This window comes from Microtus ochrogaster, chromosome 1 (assembly GCF_000317375.1).
Source record: "Microtus ochrogaster isolate Prairie Vole_2 chromosome 1, MicOch1.0, whole genome shotgun sequence".
Classification (NCBI taxonomy): domain Eukaryota; kingdom Metazoa; phylum Chordata; class Mammalia; order Rodentia; family Cricetidae; genus Microtus; species Microtus ochrogaster.
In genome coordinates, this window is record NC_022009.1 from 77,370,281 (window position 1) to 77,388,845 (window position 18,565).

Here is an 18,565-nt window from a genome sequence, read left to right on the forward strand (position 1 = left end):
ATATCCTGTTTCATACCAACAAAACCAGGGAGTTAAATCATTTCATACCATTATAGATTGTTTTAAATTTTCATATAATTACTGACTTTTATTTACATTTATTCTTTTAATCTTCTCTCATCTTGACCCGAGTTTTCCCTCCCTCGCCTCCTGCCAGTCTCTGCTGGATACCTCCTATGTCCTCCAGATTCATCCTCCTGCGCCTTTCCCACGATTATCTGGGCATAAAACATTTTCTCTCTGGACTTGGTTAAGTGGTGAATGCTTTCTCCTGTTACTCACATAAATTTCAGGACCTAAATATAAACAGTTAGCCAGATGAACCTAATCTCTTGTACCATAAACCGAGGTTAGAGGTTTGTACATAGTAGTTGCTTAGGGAGTCGGGAGTGCCCTCAGTCTGCATTATCAGCTAGACCTGGCAAGAGAAGCTGGCATGGCAGTTCTGCGTTGCTTTTTTGTCTAAAAGACTTTGTTTCAACAAAGCAAACACCTGCTATTCTATTCTTGAGCATCACCTGTGAAAGCTTAACTTACGATCTGTTCACGAGTTAATTGTACTTAATTGCTTTGTCTACTAGCTAATGATGGAAAGCGGGCTTCTAAGTTTCTCACCATTTGTGGAACAAAGACTTAACTGTAAAGGCATATTTTATACACCAAAGTCACTCAGTATAGAAAGAAGTCATCCTTCTATCGATTCACAGGAACAGTGCCCAAAAAATGAGGAACATGCTGCCCACAATTGTGGGAAGAATCCCATGCCCATTTTAGGTGGTGGGTTGGTAGCACACCAGAGACATACAGACAGAAGCAGTCATTATTCATAGGCAATGATTTCATAAGCCTTGTTTATGAGTTAATCCTTCATCGGATAAGTATTAACTGGTGAGCTAACCTCATGAATATCAGCTGTCATCTAGTGTGTGTTCTTGCAGATGCCAACAATTTGCCTTCAGATTTCATGATGTCATTGATTTTTAACAGTTTAGTAATTCTCCAATGCATAAAATGTACATTTTCCTTATCCATTCTTCAGTAGGGGGATATCTAAGTTGCTTCCAGTTTCTCGCCATTATAAATAAAACATCTATGAATGTAGTTGAGAAAATGTCCTTGTGATAGGCTGGATCATCCATTAGGTATATGCCCAGAAGTTGTATAGCTGGATCTTGAGGTAGATTAATTTCCAATTTTTGGTGAAACCACCATATTGATTCCCAAAAGTGACTGTACAAGTTTTCACTCCCACCAGCAGTAGAGAAGTGTTTTCCTTGCTCCTCATCCTTACATGCATAAGCTGTCATTTGTGTTTTTCATTTTAACCATTCTGAGAGGTTTAAGATTAAATCTCAAAATTGTTTTAATTTGCATCCTTTCACTGACTAAGAATGTTGAACATTTCTTTAGGGGATTCTAGGCAACTTGAAATTCCTTTGTTGAGAATTCTCTGTTTAGGTCAGCACCCCACTTTTAATTGGATTATTTGCTTTGTTGATGTCTAGTTTGTTGAATTCTTTTTGTATTTTGGATATTAACTCTCTGTCAGATATGGAGTTGGTGAAGATATTTCCCCATGCATTAGGCTGCCTTTTGTCTTATTGACAGTGTCCTTTGCCTTACAGAAGCTTTAAAATTTCATGGGGTCCCATTTATTTGTTGTTGATCTAAAGCCTGCATTATTGGTGCTCTGTTCAGAAAATTCTTTCCAGTGCCAATGAATTCAAGACTAATTCCCACTTTCTCTTTAGTCAGGTTCAGTGTGTCTGGTTCTCTGTTGAGATCTTTGATCCACTTGGATTTGAGTTTTGTGCTGAGTGATAAATATGGGGTCTATTCACATTCTTTTACACGCAGACATCCAGAAAGACCAGCACCATTTGATAAATATGTTTGCATTTTTCCACCTTATATTTCTGGATTCTTTATAAAAACTAAGTATCCATGCATGAGTGGATTTACATTTTAGTCTTGGATTTTATTCCATTGTTCAGTGTGTCTGCTTTTATGCCAATATCATATGTTTTGTTTTGTTTTGTTTTTTAAATAACTACAGCTCTACAGTACAGCTTGAAATCAGGGATGATGATACCTCCAGAAGATCTGTATTGCATAGAATAGTTTTAGGTATCCTGGATTTTTGTTTTGTTTTGTTTTTCCATGTTATGGTAGGTATTGTTCTTTCAAGGTCGACAAAAAAAAGTGTGCTGGGAATTTGATGGGGATTGCATTGAATAGGTATATTGGTTTGGGTAGGAGGGTAATTTTTTACTATGTTAATCCTACTGATCCATGAATATGGGGGATTCTTTCCAATTTAGATATCTTCTTCGATATCCAAAGTTTTTAAACACAGAAGTCTTTCACCTTTTATTAGACTTACCCCCAAGATATTTTATATTATTTATGGCTATTGTGAAGGGTGTTATTTTCCTAATTTCTTTCTCAGCTCATTTGTCAAGTGTTTATAGGAGGGCAACTGAGTTTTTTGAGTTAATTTTGTATACAGCCATTTCACAGAAAGTGTTTATCAGCTGTTGGAGTTCCCTGGTAAAAATTTTTTGGGTCACTTATGTATACTATCTTATCATCTGAGAATAGCGATATATTGACTTCTTCCTTTCTAATTTGTATCCCCTTGATCTACTTTTGTTGGCTTATTGCTGTAGCCATAATTTACAGTACTATATTGAATAGATAGGAAGAGAGTTAACAGCCTTGTTTCATTCCTGATTTTAGTGGGATTCCTTTGTTTCTCCCCATTTAATTTGATTTTGGCTATTGCCTTGCTATATGTTCCCTGTATTATGCTTAGGTATGTCTCCTGTACCTATCATCTCTCCAAAACCTTTATCATGAAGGGGTTTTGGATTTTGTCATAGGTTTTTTTCAGTATCAATGAGATGATCATGTGTGTTTCTTTTTTCTTTCAGTTTGTTTCTATGGTGGATTACAGTGATAGATTTTCATATATGGAACCATGCTTGCATCTCTGGGATGAAGCATACTTGATAATGATAGACAGTGTTTTTGAGGTGCTCTTGATTTCAGTTTGTGAGTATTTTCTTGAATAGTTTTGCATCTATATTCTAAAGCTAAATTAGTCTATAATTTTCTTTCTTGAATCTTTGTGTTGTTTGGGTATCAGGGTGACTGTGGCCTCATAAAATGAATTTGGCAAAGTTCTTTCTGTTTCAACTTATTAAAATAATTTTAGGAGTATTGGCAGTAGTTCTTTTTTGAAAGTCTGGTAGAAATCTTTATTAAAATCTTCTAATCCTGTTTTTCTTTTGTTGTTGGGGGGGACTTTTAATGACTATTTCTATTCCTTAGGGGTTATAGACTGGTTTAAATTGTTTGCCTGATCTTAATTTAACTTAGGTAAATGGCATTGAGAAAATTGTCCATTTAATTTAGATTTTCCGATTTTGTTGAGTTAAAGCATGTCCTAATTATTGTTTGGGTTTTCTTGATTTTCTGTTGCAGTTTTCTTTTATTTTTGTTTCTGATTTTGTTGATTTGGATATTCTCTCTCAGAGTTTTAGTTAGCTGGGATAAGGGTGTTTCTATCTTGTTGATTTTCTCAAAGAACCAACTCTCTGTTCTTTGATTCTCTTTCTTTCTTTCTTTCTTTCTTTCTTTCTTTCTTTCCTTTTTCTTTCTTCCTTCCTATTTTATTGGTTTCAATTCCAAGTTAGATAATTTCTTGCAATCTACTCTTGGATGTGCTTGCTTCTTTCAGTTCTAGAGCTTACAGGTTATGTTATGTTACAGTCTCTACATTTTCTTTATGAAGTCATTTAGTGCTATGAACTCTCCTCTTTGAACAACTTCCATTGTGTCTCATAAATGAAGGTGTGTTGTGCATTCATTTTTATTGAATCTCTGAAGTCTTTAGTTTCTTTCTTTTTTTTAGCCACAACCCAGTATTTGTTCAGTGGAAACTTGTTCAGCTTCCATTAGTTTGAAGTCATCCCACACACTATAGTGGGAGACTTCACTCTCCCACACCCACCACTGGAGAGTTCATACAGAAAAAAAAATCAGAGAAATATAGGAACATTATGAATCAAAATGACCTAGCAGATATCTACAGAACATTTTACCCAAACACAAAATGATATACCTTTTTCTAAGCACCTCACGGAATATTCCCCAGAATTAACCACAAACTTGATCACAAAGCAAGTCCCAACAGATATAGGAAAACTAAATAGTCCCACATAGTCTATCATATCAACAAAGATTAAATCTGGATATCAACATCAACAGAAAGCCTACATTTCTTATGATAAATAAAATGGGACTTAGAAAACTATTTTTGTAACAAATATTTTAGAGATTTTCTTAACATTAAATTCATTAGCTTTTCAGTTTCTTAACTACAATGTCTAAATTTATTATGTTGTATATGAAATATTAATTAGAGGTTGTCAAGATAACTCATTAGGTAAAGACACTTGTCTCCAATCCTGATGACCTGAGATAGGTCTTGGACCGACACGGTAGGAGGAGAGAAGTGCCAACTCTAAGTGTTGTCCTCTGACCTTCACCAGTGTGAACATATGTAAACATAAACACAAAATAATTTAATGTGTTCATCAAATGATTATCAAATTAACAGATGTAATTAAAATCTTTATACTGATGGAATTTGATCAAAAAATTAATTTAAGTGCTACAAGATAGTAGGAGTTTAAGAATTACTTGTGTGCTGATTTGTTCTTCAGTCTTGGCAATCAAACTCAGGAACTTGCACACACTAGGCAAGTGCACACACTATGGTAAATACTTCTCCATGGAGTTATTATCCATTCACAATAAGGACGTTTGTAAGATGAGCAGACAAACGATTGGACTAAAAGGTGATCCTGTTCAGATGACAATTTTATTGCCCTTCAGACCAAAGCAAATACTTTGCCTTCGAAGTGAGTCAGTGACCACTTCTAAACTACAGAAAGATATTTCTAGTACATTATCAGGAATCCTACGCACTATGAGAAGGAGCTGCAAGCTGAAGACACCTCATCAGTACGTGTTCCACTATCTTGGAATTTATGTCAGTGAAAATTATGTAGTCATATTTTTTCCTATGTTGGCAGAATAAGGGGCTCTTACTGACTGACTAAGGCAAAAGGACATTAAATCATAGCTATGAAAATATCTATTTGATAGGACATTCGGGTAGTAATCTACGTGGTGCAGTAAAAGCCCACTTGTCTTTGTCAGATTTTTCCTAGTTTAGGAGAATACTTCCAGAGTGACTTCAGGAAGACGAATGTGGATAAAGGGTTCCTTTTCATGCCCCCGCCACTGCATCTTTTACTACGTATGATACAAATTCATTGTGAAGTTTTTCTACAAAACAGAAGTACCATTGCAGAAGTCAGGTTCCTTACTGACTTGCCTCTCCCTGTCTACTAGCTGACTTCTATTTTGAAGAGATTCTGAAGTACTGCTTTCTGGTATGATTAACAGCAGTTACAAAATAAATATTAAGGCAGGGATAATAGAATTGGTCTAGCATAGTCTCCATGGGCATTGTCTTGCAGTTGTGTATCTAATTATGTTAGCAAGGCAAAATAATTTATATTTATGGTAGCTACAATTTTTAATGTATACGATCCATGTACTTTCCTTGACTTGGCCTCAGAGATCTAGGGGATCTGAGATAATTTACAGTTCTCATTTAAACACACATACACACACACACACACACACACACACACATACACCCATACACATATACACATCCACACATACATGCACTCACATATCACATATGTTTAATTTACATACACACATATGTGCACACACACACATATATATTCAGTTGCAAAGACAATCACCACTACATTTAGTAAGAAATAGACTTTGTAGTGGTATTTCATTTATATTTTAATAAATAAAGCTTGCCTGAAGATCAGAAACGTATAACAGCCACATCGGCCAGCCTTACAGAGCAGGCAGCAACAACACACACCTTTAATCCCAGTAGTCCCACTAGCTTACCATAGAAAAGCGGTAGTTCAGTTTTGCTGAAATTTTTCACTATTTTACAACTTAATACAATTAGAACATGAAGCCATATTAAAATTACTAATATAATATCTGTCTAAATGAGACAAAATTTATGGTCAACCAATCAAGTTGAATGATAATGCCAGTGTTCTAAAAATTATTTAAAATCCCAATGCAATAATCTAATTACAGAAAGACATAGTTGATAACAAGTGACCTAAAAGATGATATATTTATTTTTAGAAAGCTAAATGTGCTTCATAGCTTACCATCAAATAAATAGTAAGATAAATACATTAACAGTTTATAGTGAAGTTGGTGATTTAGTGTATGTTGTTGGAGTAAAAAAATGCTAAAGTAGAGAATAAAGATAACACGAGAAGTGACTTCAAATTACTTCTTGGTGAAGCAGCTCCCATTAAATTGGTATCAACCATTGTATACCACAGAAAGTGTGAAAACTGTTTTCATTCTTGTGTAGCTTGGAAAATTGAATTCTTTTGCACAAGGAGCTCCCATGGAATATGAATTTTAAAGTTCCCACATAGGCTTCTTGTCCTTTTGAATTTGATCTTCCAGCTCAAAGCCACAAGGGTGAGAACATGACTTGACAGAAGAGACAAGGTTTGGTTATGGCTGGAGGAGCCACAACTGCCAACAGAATCAGAATGTAGGAATCTAACATTAATGACTCAGCGGATTTGACACTTTAAGGGTACCTCACGTGTAATCCCTGAAGAGAAATAGGTGAGGAGAGATGAACCTTAAGAAACAAATGACAAAAAGAAAACAACAATTGAAGAATCTGCTATTATTGACTGAAGACAGCATAACATAGGCGAACTCCCTGTGTTGCAATGCATTGGTAATAATATAAGAAACGAAAAGCAAACTTCCATTGAGCAGGAGAATAACAGCCTGGTGACATGTGAGCCTTATTTTCTATCAGAGCAGACAAGCTAGATGCAATCTTTGAATTGAACAAAATGCCCTGGTTTATTGTATCGCCTACTGGAAACCTACAATGAGACCCAATGAGAGGGGCTGGGTTGCTCATACACCTTGGAGCACTGGTTCCTCCCTTCTTTCCAGTATTTAGTCACTAGCAACGTATAACTGCTCACATACCTGAACAAATAAACACCAATGTTGTATCCATGAATGAAAGAACTGGTCCAGCAGTGACCATTAACTCTAAGCAACTAAGACAGCATCGTATCTCATGTTAACAGCAGGCAAGGACGCAGATAAGGTTAAAAGTTAGTATTGCATTGAGAATTAAGTATTGTGGTGTTTGCTTATGCACTTTAAAGTATATTCGATTAATAGCTTGACAGTAAGAAAGTCATCTATGCTCTCACCACAGTTCTAAATCACATTAACTGTAAGAAATAAATGTTTATTTATCTCTATATTTCCATGTGCTGGGCAATATCTTTGTTAACATCTTATTACATTTTAGGGCTTTTAAAGCATGATATTAGAGATACAGCTTTATAAAGCCTTAGAAATTTGATTGCCACTGTTCTCATTGCTCCCATTTCAGTAGTAGCTTTAGGCACACTTCAATCATTTAATCCTTATTATGACCTTCAAGTAGTTTCTATGATGGCCTCTTCTGTTTGCTTTGGCAGGAGTAGGAGTTTTTACTCATGGACAAGTTGCTTTTCTCATTTAAAGAGAAATGAATGCGATATAGTGATATGGCTTTTGGAATTAGAAACATTTCATTTCCTCTCAATGATGTCCAATTAAATTTGCACCCTCAGTTTGTGTTATTTTTCTCTTGTGGTTTAGATTTTGGCAAATGAGGATATAATGGCTTACAAAATATTCATGCTTTTAATATTTAACAAATACCATCAAATTATTTTCCAACCTTTTTAAATTTATAGGCTTATCACACAATATAAAGGTGCCCACTTTTAGCTGGTCAGTGGTGGCATAAGCCTTTAATCTGAGCACTCCAGAGGCAGAAACAGGCAGATCTCTGTGAGTTTGATGCCAGCCTGGTCTACAAGAGTTAGTTACAGGATAGGCTCCAAAGCTACAGAGAAACCCTGTCTCAAAATCCTAAAGAAGAAGAAGAAGAAGAAGAAGAAGAAGAAGAAGAAGAAGAGGAAGAGGAAGAGGAAGAGGAAGAGGAAGAAGAAGAAGAAGAAGAAGAAGAAGAAGAAGAAGAAGAAGAAGAAGAAAAAGAAGAAGAAGAAGAAGAAGAAGAAGGAAAAGAAAAAGGTTCCCATTTTTAATCTTTAATCTTAGAAATAGTATATTGTAACCTTTGTAATTTTCACAATATGGTAACGCATTGCATAACACTGCATTTCCTTGTTCATGATAACTCTTTTCCTCTGTTCTTTTTGACTATTTTCCATTTTCTCTGTTTTTTCCTATATTTCCATTAGATCAAAGGCTCTAAACCTCCTTACGCTGTGACCCTTTAATACACTTCCTCATGTTGTGGTGACCCTGAACCAAAAACTTATTTTTGCTCCTACTTCATAACAATAATTTTGATACTATGGATAATAATATAAATATCTGATATGCAGGATATCTGATATATGATAACTGGTAAAGGACTGTTGGACTCCCGAAGGGGCTGAGAACCATTGCATAAGATCCTTTATCTAGTTATCACTTTGCTTTTATATTTTGTGTCAGCCTTGCAGCATGAACAGAACTTACTGTCACCCAAATCGCTGCCCTGAGTACTGGGATTTCACGTACATGTCATGCATGAAATCTGCTATTAGATTCTCATATTGGGGGGTGCATCTTAAAAAGATTTATTTACTTTATTTTATGAGTAGGTATATTTTAACTGCATGTAGGTATTGCACCATGTACATGCAAGGAGATCAGAGGAGGGTGACAAATACCTGGACCTGGAGTTAGAGATGGTTGTGAGTCACAGTACAGGAGCTGGGAATGGAAACCCAACCCAGTCCTCTGCAAGAGCAACATGTGCCCTTAACCAAAGAGCCACCTCTCCAGGACCTCTCATGTTTTGATTATAAAATGCTGCAAACTTAGTTTATTAATCTTATGTTTATTAATATCTAGAAGTATTTTTGTGGCATTTACTTATAAGTGGTACTAACATGCATTTCAAATGAGAAAAATTATGAAAAATGTAAAATATTTCCCCTTTAAACATTTGAGATTTTCTTTTTCCTGAGGCAATTTTTCCTACATAAATGACACCTATATACATGATGCACATCACACATGACCAGGAAGATGAATTATAATTTTTTCTTCAAATGAATAAGTAGCACTACCCCATCAGTTATTGCTTCCTTCAATCTTATCCAGGGATCTGGAAATTCAGCATATGCTAAACAGCATATTGTCTATGCATTTCTTGGTCCCCTGTTTAGTTTCACTTTCTACTCAGTTCTATTTATTTTTATCATAGTATATATATGCATATATATGCTATAGTTTCTTAGCAATATTTAGCATATGGCAAGAACATTGACCATTGTAGGTACATTATTACAGAAAAGTACAATGGCATTCATCCAATTACAAACTGCAGTTTATTAATAGGACCACTAATCCCATTACAATTCTCAGCAGCAATTATCAAAATGTGTAAATTAATTTTGCTGCAACACTGAATTTTGTGTAACATTAAATCTTTCCATAAAATAACATTAAGGCCTTATTTTATAACTTTACACTGTTTTACTCATCCATGCACACTATAATTTTATCTATAAATTATATATAATACATGATTAATATATGGTTATTGCTTCTAAATAAAAGTTTCTATTCAGGAGTTTAACTTAGTTTAGTTTCTGGACTTATTTTTAATTAATATACTTTTGCTGTAACGGTACATAACCTTAAAATAACAACAAACATTTTATATATATATATGCATATATAGTATTTAAATTTCTTGAGACTAAATTAATTTGCTTCTAACAGTGGACTCAAAATGATAGAAGAATCATTTTCTTTTATTTTATTTTAGTTGTAAGAGTGCTAAAATCCCTAAATGAAGATAATAGTAACAATGGAATTTTTTAGTTATAAGAGCTACCAGCACTTGACTTTCTTTAAAGAACTGTGATGATTCTGGTTCATCTTGGCAATGAAAAAACCATCAGTCATTATGCTGTGTTCTCTGTTGCTTTTCCTCTGCAGGGCTGGGGACTCGATCCCAGGTCCTTGGAATACTAGCTCTGTTGATTTATTTATTTGTAACTTTGCCATTTGCATCTATAGGCAAATCTTCTTTAAGGGTAGCTATATTTAGGATGGTGAGTTTTGCTAGCTTTGGAATATAAACCAGCAACTCTTCCTAACTATCACTCTTAAATATCTTAAAATTTTGAGGATTTTTTTAAAAAAGATTCATTCATTTATTTTGTGTACAGTGTTCTGCCTGCATGTATAGCTGCAGGCCAGAAGAGGGCACCAGATCGCATTATGGATGGTTGTGAGCCACAATGTGTTTGCTGGAAATTGAACTCAAGACTTCTAGAAGACCGGTTTTATCCCAGGCTTTTTCAGACCCAGGCTACCTAGTCTTGGTGAATTCCCGAAAGATCATCCCCATTGTCTCAGTGTGTGGGTGTACCACTCGCGGTCCTGAGTTCCTTGCTCGTGTTCCCCCTCCTTCTGCTCCTGATTTGGATAAAACCGGACTTGCTGAACATAGAGGACAATGAGGACTACAGAGAACTCAAGAACAATGGCAATGGGTTTCTGATCCTACTGCACATACTGGCTTTGGGGGAGCCTAGGCAGTTTGGATGCTTAACTTACTAAACCTGGATGGAGGTGGGCGGTCCTTGGACTTCCCACAGGTCAGGGAACCCTGATGGCTCTTCAAGCTGATGAGGGAGAGGGACTTGATCGGGGGAGGGGGAGGGAAATGGGAGGCGGTGGCGGGGAGGAGGCAGAAATCCTCAATAAATAAATAAATTAAAAAAAAAGACTTCTAGAAGAGCAAATACTCTTAACCCCTTAGCTGTCTCTCCAGCCAGAAGATTTATACTCAAAGAAAAAGTAAGTTTAATTGTTCCCAGCTTTAAATCATGTTGAACTTTCCCCAGCTCTAGTACACACACACACACACACACACACACACACACACACACACACACACACACACATATATGCACAGAGTTATCTTCAGCTATATATGGAGATTAATGGTTCTTAAAAACTTGATAACAGACAAGCAGACATAGAATCAATCAGAATCATCTTAGACATGAGAAATAGTGGAGTCATCTCAGATCCACTGAGAGAAAAACATTGAGTGCTGAAATTTGCTATGCAGCTGCATCTGAACAAATCCTGTTGATTCTGCCTTTGACTTGAGGATGGGCACAGGAAGACTCCCTCCCTTCCCAGCAAATATCAGCTCTTTATATGGTCATGGAAAATGTTCCATTTCTCAGACTGACTTGAAAACATAGTTGACACATTTAAAATCACTTAAATGTCTACTATAGCATATGTTTCCTCCCTCTCTCTCCTCCTCTCCCCACGTCTATCTCTCTCTCTCCTGAAAACAGTCTTAGCCAGTAGTTCACATATTTCATTAATCATGTGAAGAAGGACCCTAAGTTTTGTGTGTCATTTTAATTTAGATTTTTTTCCTTACACACATATGTGCAAACACAATATACAATAACTAAGTCTCAGGGAGCATTTCCAAAGAGGTCAGAAAGATTGTAATTCCTAATCAGTTATTCAAAACCAAGAGCCTAAAAAGCATATACAAACAAGCAACATTAAATGGACCGAGCAATGCTTATGTGTGGTAGGATGTTCTTCTGTATATGTGCTGTTTTGGCTGGTTAATGAGTAAAACTGTTTTGACCAATGGCTTAGCAGAGTAAAGCCAGGAAAGAAATCTGAACAGAGATAGAGAGAGAGAGAGTAGGCAGGGTCAAGAAAACACAAGAAGTGAGATTAAAGCAGGAGCCTAAAGAAAAAGACCCAGAACAGAGTCAAGGCTACGACTATGTAGTGATACACAGCTCAATAGAAATGGGTTAGTTTATAAGAGAAAGCTGGCCAGTAATTGCCTGAGTCATTGAACAAACAATTATATTTAATATACTAACCTCTGAGTAGTTATTTTTTAAGCAGCTGCAGGTGAACAAGAGAAAATGGTCCAGGAGGACCCAGAAGAATGCAAAAGAGATTCTTGATACACATATGTGTGGATTATACATACATACATATGCATATATGTGTATATAATATTATATATAAAATTATATTATAATACACTCACCTGCATGCACACAAATATATATGTACATATAATTATCCATAAGAACCTTTAGCTATTTAATTCTTGAATTCATTTACATATAATTATAAATATGCACAATATCTATGAATAATATGTTTATACTTCTCTGTAAAATTTCTGTTATTTGGGTAAATATTATAATAACTATGCCATTAATTGTCATCTAGTCCATGCTATCATTTTATCTAAGAATTAATACCAAGTTTTTTTTATTTTCTTTTTAGTAATTTCTAGAAAATGAAATTTTAAAGTATATAAGAATATTATCTTTAGTTTTACTATGTTGATTTCCAGTTGCCTTCTTAATTTCATTTTTATTTCCAAGAATTATCTAAAAATGTTTGTAAAAATTTCAAATGTTAGATGTGTTGGCCACTGTAAATCACCTTTTATGTACTTTTGAGTTGGGTGAATTATTGCAGATAATTTTTATTTTAAGATTTCTACTTTTTTATGCAATTGATGTTCTTTATGGCCAACTGTGACTGATTTTTAATAAATCTTTCACAGATACTCCCCAAACAAAAGAACTAAAACCAAAAACAACAGTTATTTGCCCGAAGAATGTAAATATCTCAATAGTTTTTTAAAAGGTTTTCAAACTGTAAGGAAAATCATAGACTTTATTCAGATGGTGGCTAAGTGTGACCAGAGAGACAGAAAACACGTGTCCCAGTTCAGTTTGTTTCCCTCTATAAGATCCACAGACATTTTCAGCTTTTGATTGCATAGATGTCCTTCAGGTCCGGCCTTAGTCCTTAGGATATTCATGTGTACTGAGTCCATGTGGGAACAATTACTGCAATAAGTACATCTGCTAAACTAACACAATACCAAAACCCAGTACATGGGTGTGCTAGGCTTCAGCATCTGTTGGATTCAGGGATACCAACGTGACAGAAACTATTTAGAGAACTCTGGTATAGTGTTTGAGTCTAATGGACCTCAATTTTGAAGTGAACATCTTTAAATTCTTTTTCTTTTCTTTATTTCTCTTATTTCTACTGCCTAGTGTCATGAAATAATATTTTAATATGTGTTACATTTGTTAACACTGTGGAGTATTTGCTTAATGATGCAAAGATGCTCTGCATTCTTCCATGTGTCATTTCTGTAACCCTGTGAAGCAGTGCCATTTTGCCTGCCTAAAAGATCTAATTGGTTGAATAAACAACTTTCACCTTGTCTTATTGTATCTTGTTTCGTCTTGTCTGGTTCCACTTTCTTGGAGACCTATCCTTTTCTGAAGAGGAAACTGACTCAGCAATTAAGAGCACTGGATGCTCTTCTAGAGGACACGCATTCATTTCACATCACCTCATGGTTGCTCTATCTGTAACTCCAGTTCATCCCAAGGTTACATACCCTCTTCTGGCTCCATGTGACCAGGCACATATATGGTACATAGATATACATGCAGCCAGAAAACTCTAGCACATAGGTAAGTAAATTCTGAAAGAAGAGGAAAAAGGTATTTCCTAAAAAAAATGCTAACATGCCTTTAATCCCAGCACTCGGGAGTCAGAGGCAGGCGGATCTCTGTGAGTTCGAGACCAGCCTGGTCTACAGAGATAGTTCCAGGACAGGCTCCAAAGCCACAGAGAAACCCTGTCTCGTAAAAACAAAAAAAAAAATGTTAACATAATTTTTTTATGATCAGTAAATTTTCATAGATTAAGGCATTTCATTGAGTATTAAAGACAGGTATAAAGAGTAGGGTTTAGTGGGCAATCTTACCACGCCAATGGAGAAGTAGTTGTTGATGATGCTGTAAGGCACAGGGTCTCCTTTCTCATCCTTGTCATTGGGTATGACTTCAAACTTCCACCTGTCCAGCATTATTTCTGTGCTGATCTCAATGTCCTTTAGGATTTTCATCAGATTCTCACCTTCATAGCCTAATAAAAAGTGTTACAGTGAGATAAAACATAAACCATCTGAAGGGAGTCACACATGTACGGTTAATTATCATTGCTTAATTATATCAATTATTCTGAAGTCAAATAATGCATTTTACTGCTAATTTTAGTGTACATTAAGAATTGAACTTAGTCTGATAATTACACCAGCATTTCAGGATTAGTTTTGGCTTCCAACAAATATTCGTTTCTTGTAATATAAATTCTCAGTTTACCCAAATGCTGAACAATGTTTCTACCACACGTCCGTCACACTTGTGTACCAATGCATTAAAATGTAATTCATTTTCAATTCTATATTCTATAAGCATACTTTACATAAAATACCAACTTCCACCTTACCGATGAAATTGTGGACTTAGCTGCAATGTTAGATTTTCCATCTGTCACTTATCTTCACCTTTCCTTCTAGTGGCAAAGAAAATAAGCTTCACATTCTGGGCATACTTCAATCTATTTCATAATTTGTCTACTCGTAGTGCACCTATGCTTTCTAGATGAGAACACTTATTTTGGCAGCCACCTCCCAACATAAGGCATTACTTGGACATCTTGTTTAAACTTTAACCCATGTTCAAAACTGCCCTTCTCTTAGAATAAGTACACTGCAATAAATGTTTATCTTTAATACTGAAGACCTCAATTGCCAAATTGCCAAGTCCATGCTTTAATGGACGAGCTATAGATAGTTAATATAGATACCCTGTGTTGATTCAATATTATAGTCTTTTCAATGTACCTATAAGTGCACAGTATGCAGTGAGGACTGAGGAGTACATGGGAAATAATAATGTACATGTTTCTTAACCTCACAGTGCTTGACCAATGTGCTCAGTGTCACACATCTGATGAGAAACAGTTCTGCTTGCACATGCTGTAAATAAATAAATTTGTTTTTTTTTCCTTTGTAAATAAATCCTAACCAATAGTTGGTTCAATTTCCCTGGTGATACTGCTTAGGAATGTTGGTGCCATGATTCTCCTAGAAGCCTTTCCAGTTTTCTGGCAAGCACAGTAATTTTATGGCTGAAATTGTACATCTAGATTTTCTGCTGGTATAGGGGATATCAATAAACACTGTGGCCCCAACTCTCCACCTCTAATACTCACCACCTAAGCAATAAGTACCATGGCAATCCCACCAGGCTTCCTTTAGCCATTGCAATAAGAAACTATGCTTCCTTCTTCACAGTTTAGCACCTGGTGAAATGTGACAGCCTTAGGAGGGCCTTGTAGACCATCTGGCTAATGGTAGTCTTCATAATTCACTCTTGCATAGCTCTGAGCTTTGCTGAATCTATATCATTTTCACAGATTTATAGCTGATGTTACTTAACAAAGATTTACTCTCTAAAAGGATAAGAGTCACTTATTTATTTCCCCTCTCCTGGGCCAGAACACAGTAAGCACTTTGAGAATTCATCTTTAATCTGATCTTTGACACACAATGTAACCCTCATTTCATTCACCAAGAGTATTTATGTAGTTTTGTATGAATCTAACCTGTGTGAATATGGAATTCTTTATTCAATTTGAGATTTGATTCACTTGATAATGTGAAAACAAGAAAATAATGTACTAAATTTTCAAATCTCAAACATTTGGAAAGATCAAATACATATACCAAAAGACCACAATAAGACATACTCATAGTTCCCTCTCTCCAATCAATACACATATCTGAAAATCAGTGGACATGAGCATCTTGTAATGATTATGTCTTTATCTTACAGCGTCATGGTCATTAACTGAATGTTAATATTATTTTACTATAACATCCTTTTGAAAATTCCAAATACAATATATGCTATGTATTTTACTTAGCTTCCAATTCTGTGTATGCAACAAATACAAAATTGAATGTGTATATATGGAACAAAAGTTCTCAACTTTGTTGTAAATCACAGTTGCTTAGGTAATTTTTTTTCTTTCTTTTTCAAATGACAGATGTCTGCTAGAGTCCCAGCCCAAGGGATTTTTATTCTGCACATTGACGGTAGGGTCAACCATTTATTTTTAACAAGCTCCCATGGGTTTCCTTTTTTGGAGACTCTTTCAAACTTCTCATAGTATGTTTAGATTAAAAAATATTTAGAAAATATTTAGAATTTTCCCACATTTCTTACAGAAGCCAACTGGAAATGCAAAATCTAGGAAAGTGAAAACAGCTACAGATGCATACATCACCACCAGAGTACAAAAGATGGAAGAGAGAATCTCAGGTGTTGAAGACATGATAGAAGAAATGGCCAAATAAAATGCTAAATCTAAAATAGTCCTGACACAAAATATCCAGAAAATCTGGGACACTATGAAAAGAACAAACCTAAAAAGGATAGGAATAGAAGGAGAAGAATCACAGCATAAGCACAGACAACAACTTCCTGATCAGTACCTGATAGCACAGGTACTAAGAACAATGATCAATAAATGTGGCCTCATGAAACTGAAAAACTTTTCTAACCCACACATGAAACTATGTAGTGAGCCACGAACCAGAAGCTGCACAGCCAAGACCCAGGGTAGAACCAAGTAAAAATGGAAGAAAAGTCAATGACACGATCTCTAATGATACTGTGCTATACTCATAGATCAATGCCTAGTGCAACTGTCATCAGAAAGACATTGTCCAGCAACTGTCCAGAGAGACCAACATCCAAACACTAGGTGAAGTCTCAGAGAAGCTGTAGAAGACGGGGAGGAAGGATCCTAGGAACCAGAGGGGTAGAGGACACCATAACAACATGACCTACAGAATCAACCAAGGAAGGCCCCTTGAGACTCAATGAGACTGAAGAGGCATCACAGACCCTGTATTGGCCTGCCTGAGCTAGGTCCTCTGCATAGACATTATGGTTGTCTATTTTGGTGTTCCTGTGTGACCCCAAAGAGTGGGTGTGGGAGGTATCACTGATGCTTTTACCTTCGCTTGTTAATCTTTTCCTCCTAGTGGGTTGCCTTGTCCACTAACAATATCAAGGCATTTTCCTAGCCTTATTGTAATTTGTTATGCCATATTTGGTTCATATACCTGGCAGACCTACCCTGCTTTTTTTTTCTAAGAAAATGTAAGAAGGAGTGGGTCTAAGGGAGAAGACTGGGAGTAGTGGAAGTTTGGAAAACTTCGGTCTGAATTTAACAGATGTAAAGAATAAAAATAAATAAAATATTTGCAATTTAATTATTTCTTATCTTGTACATTCAGGGATTAACTAGTAATCTATAGATGATTATAATGTCTCATCAAAGTATTTCAGACTCATTGCTGAAATGTTGCCTCCATTTGCACTTTGCTTGATTCTCTATCCCACTGTCCGTTCCATACTTAAAAAGGGGCTCCTTACCACTTTTCATTCCTTGAACACTAAATTTTGTCCCCCTGCTTATGAAGTCCACACCCAGTTTTATGAGATGTCGTCACTATGGTTCCATTAGTTTCCTCTCTGATCGAGAGGGTTTTTCTTTATTGGAATCGTTTCACTTGTTTTAGAAAGTCTTAGGTGTAACACATGATTTTATATGAGTTGAATTTCTATGATTTTTCCTTCCTCTTGTCAAGTATAGAACCCAAGGGTTACCACGATGTAAACCTAAAATAACAATGCGTAGGGCATTCATTTCTGAGAAAGGAGTTGTTTTATCATATTGGTAATAAAGTCAGTCTAGAAAATGATCTCTTTGTGCGTTGTCCACTCACACTCCTTGCTCATCCTTCACATTGGGATCTAATAACTTCTACCTAGTTTCTGCACTAGAAGATAATAATAGCGAATTAAAAGTCTGAATATTGACTTAGAGTTTGTTTCTTGTGTCTTATTTTCTAAGCAAGAAAAACCCAAGTCAGAGATGCTTAAGAACTTGTCCTTTGGAGACCAAATCTGTAATTTATATTTAATTAGAGCCATCACCCAATCTAAACTCTCCAGCTCATTTTGTCCTTCCAAACTCTTTATTATTGTTTAAAATGCTTTAGTAAGGAAAGATCACCTCATTTATTGACTACAACCACATGGTCACCATTATGCAGTAAAGGCAGTCTCCTACTTTCAGATGAGTTATTTTGCAGCTGTCTTACCTCCACCCCATCGCAGGCATCTTGCTAGGTCATTGCCAGTCCCAAGAGGCAGAATAGCAACTGGAGGGTGCTTGACTACATTGGCTTTTTCTGTGGAATAGGACAAGGAGAAAAACAATTTTAAATCAAATTGAACAACAGTAATTAGGAAACGAACTTACATTGAATAAATAATTTGACAAAGCACATGCAAATAGAAACAAGTTAATTTTTACAAATACAATTACAACTGACAATGTCTATGTAGTTGTGGTAACC

The 18,565-nt window shown here is 35.7% G+C and overlaps 1 protein-coding gene across 9 annotated transcripts in view; it reads right to left on the reverse strand.

Annotated features, from left to right (window-relative positions):
• Positions 1-18,565, reverse strand: part of Dgkb (diacylglycerol kinase beta) — a 594,132-nt gene that overhangs the window by 316,946 nt on the left and 258,621 nt on the right. For all 9 annotated transcript variants that reach the window (XM_013347831.2, XM_013347829.1, XM_026782456.1 and 6 more), the window contains 2 exons: positions 18,308-18,397; positions 14,051-14,211 (listed from right to left, as the gene is read on the reverse strand). In XM_013347831.2, coding sequence (XP_013203285.1) covers positions 14,051-14,211; positions 18,308-18,397 — 251 coding nt within the window. The remainder of the gene's footprint in view (positions 1-14,050; positions 14,212-18,307; positions 18,398-18,565) is intronic.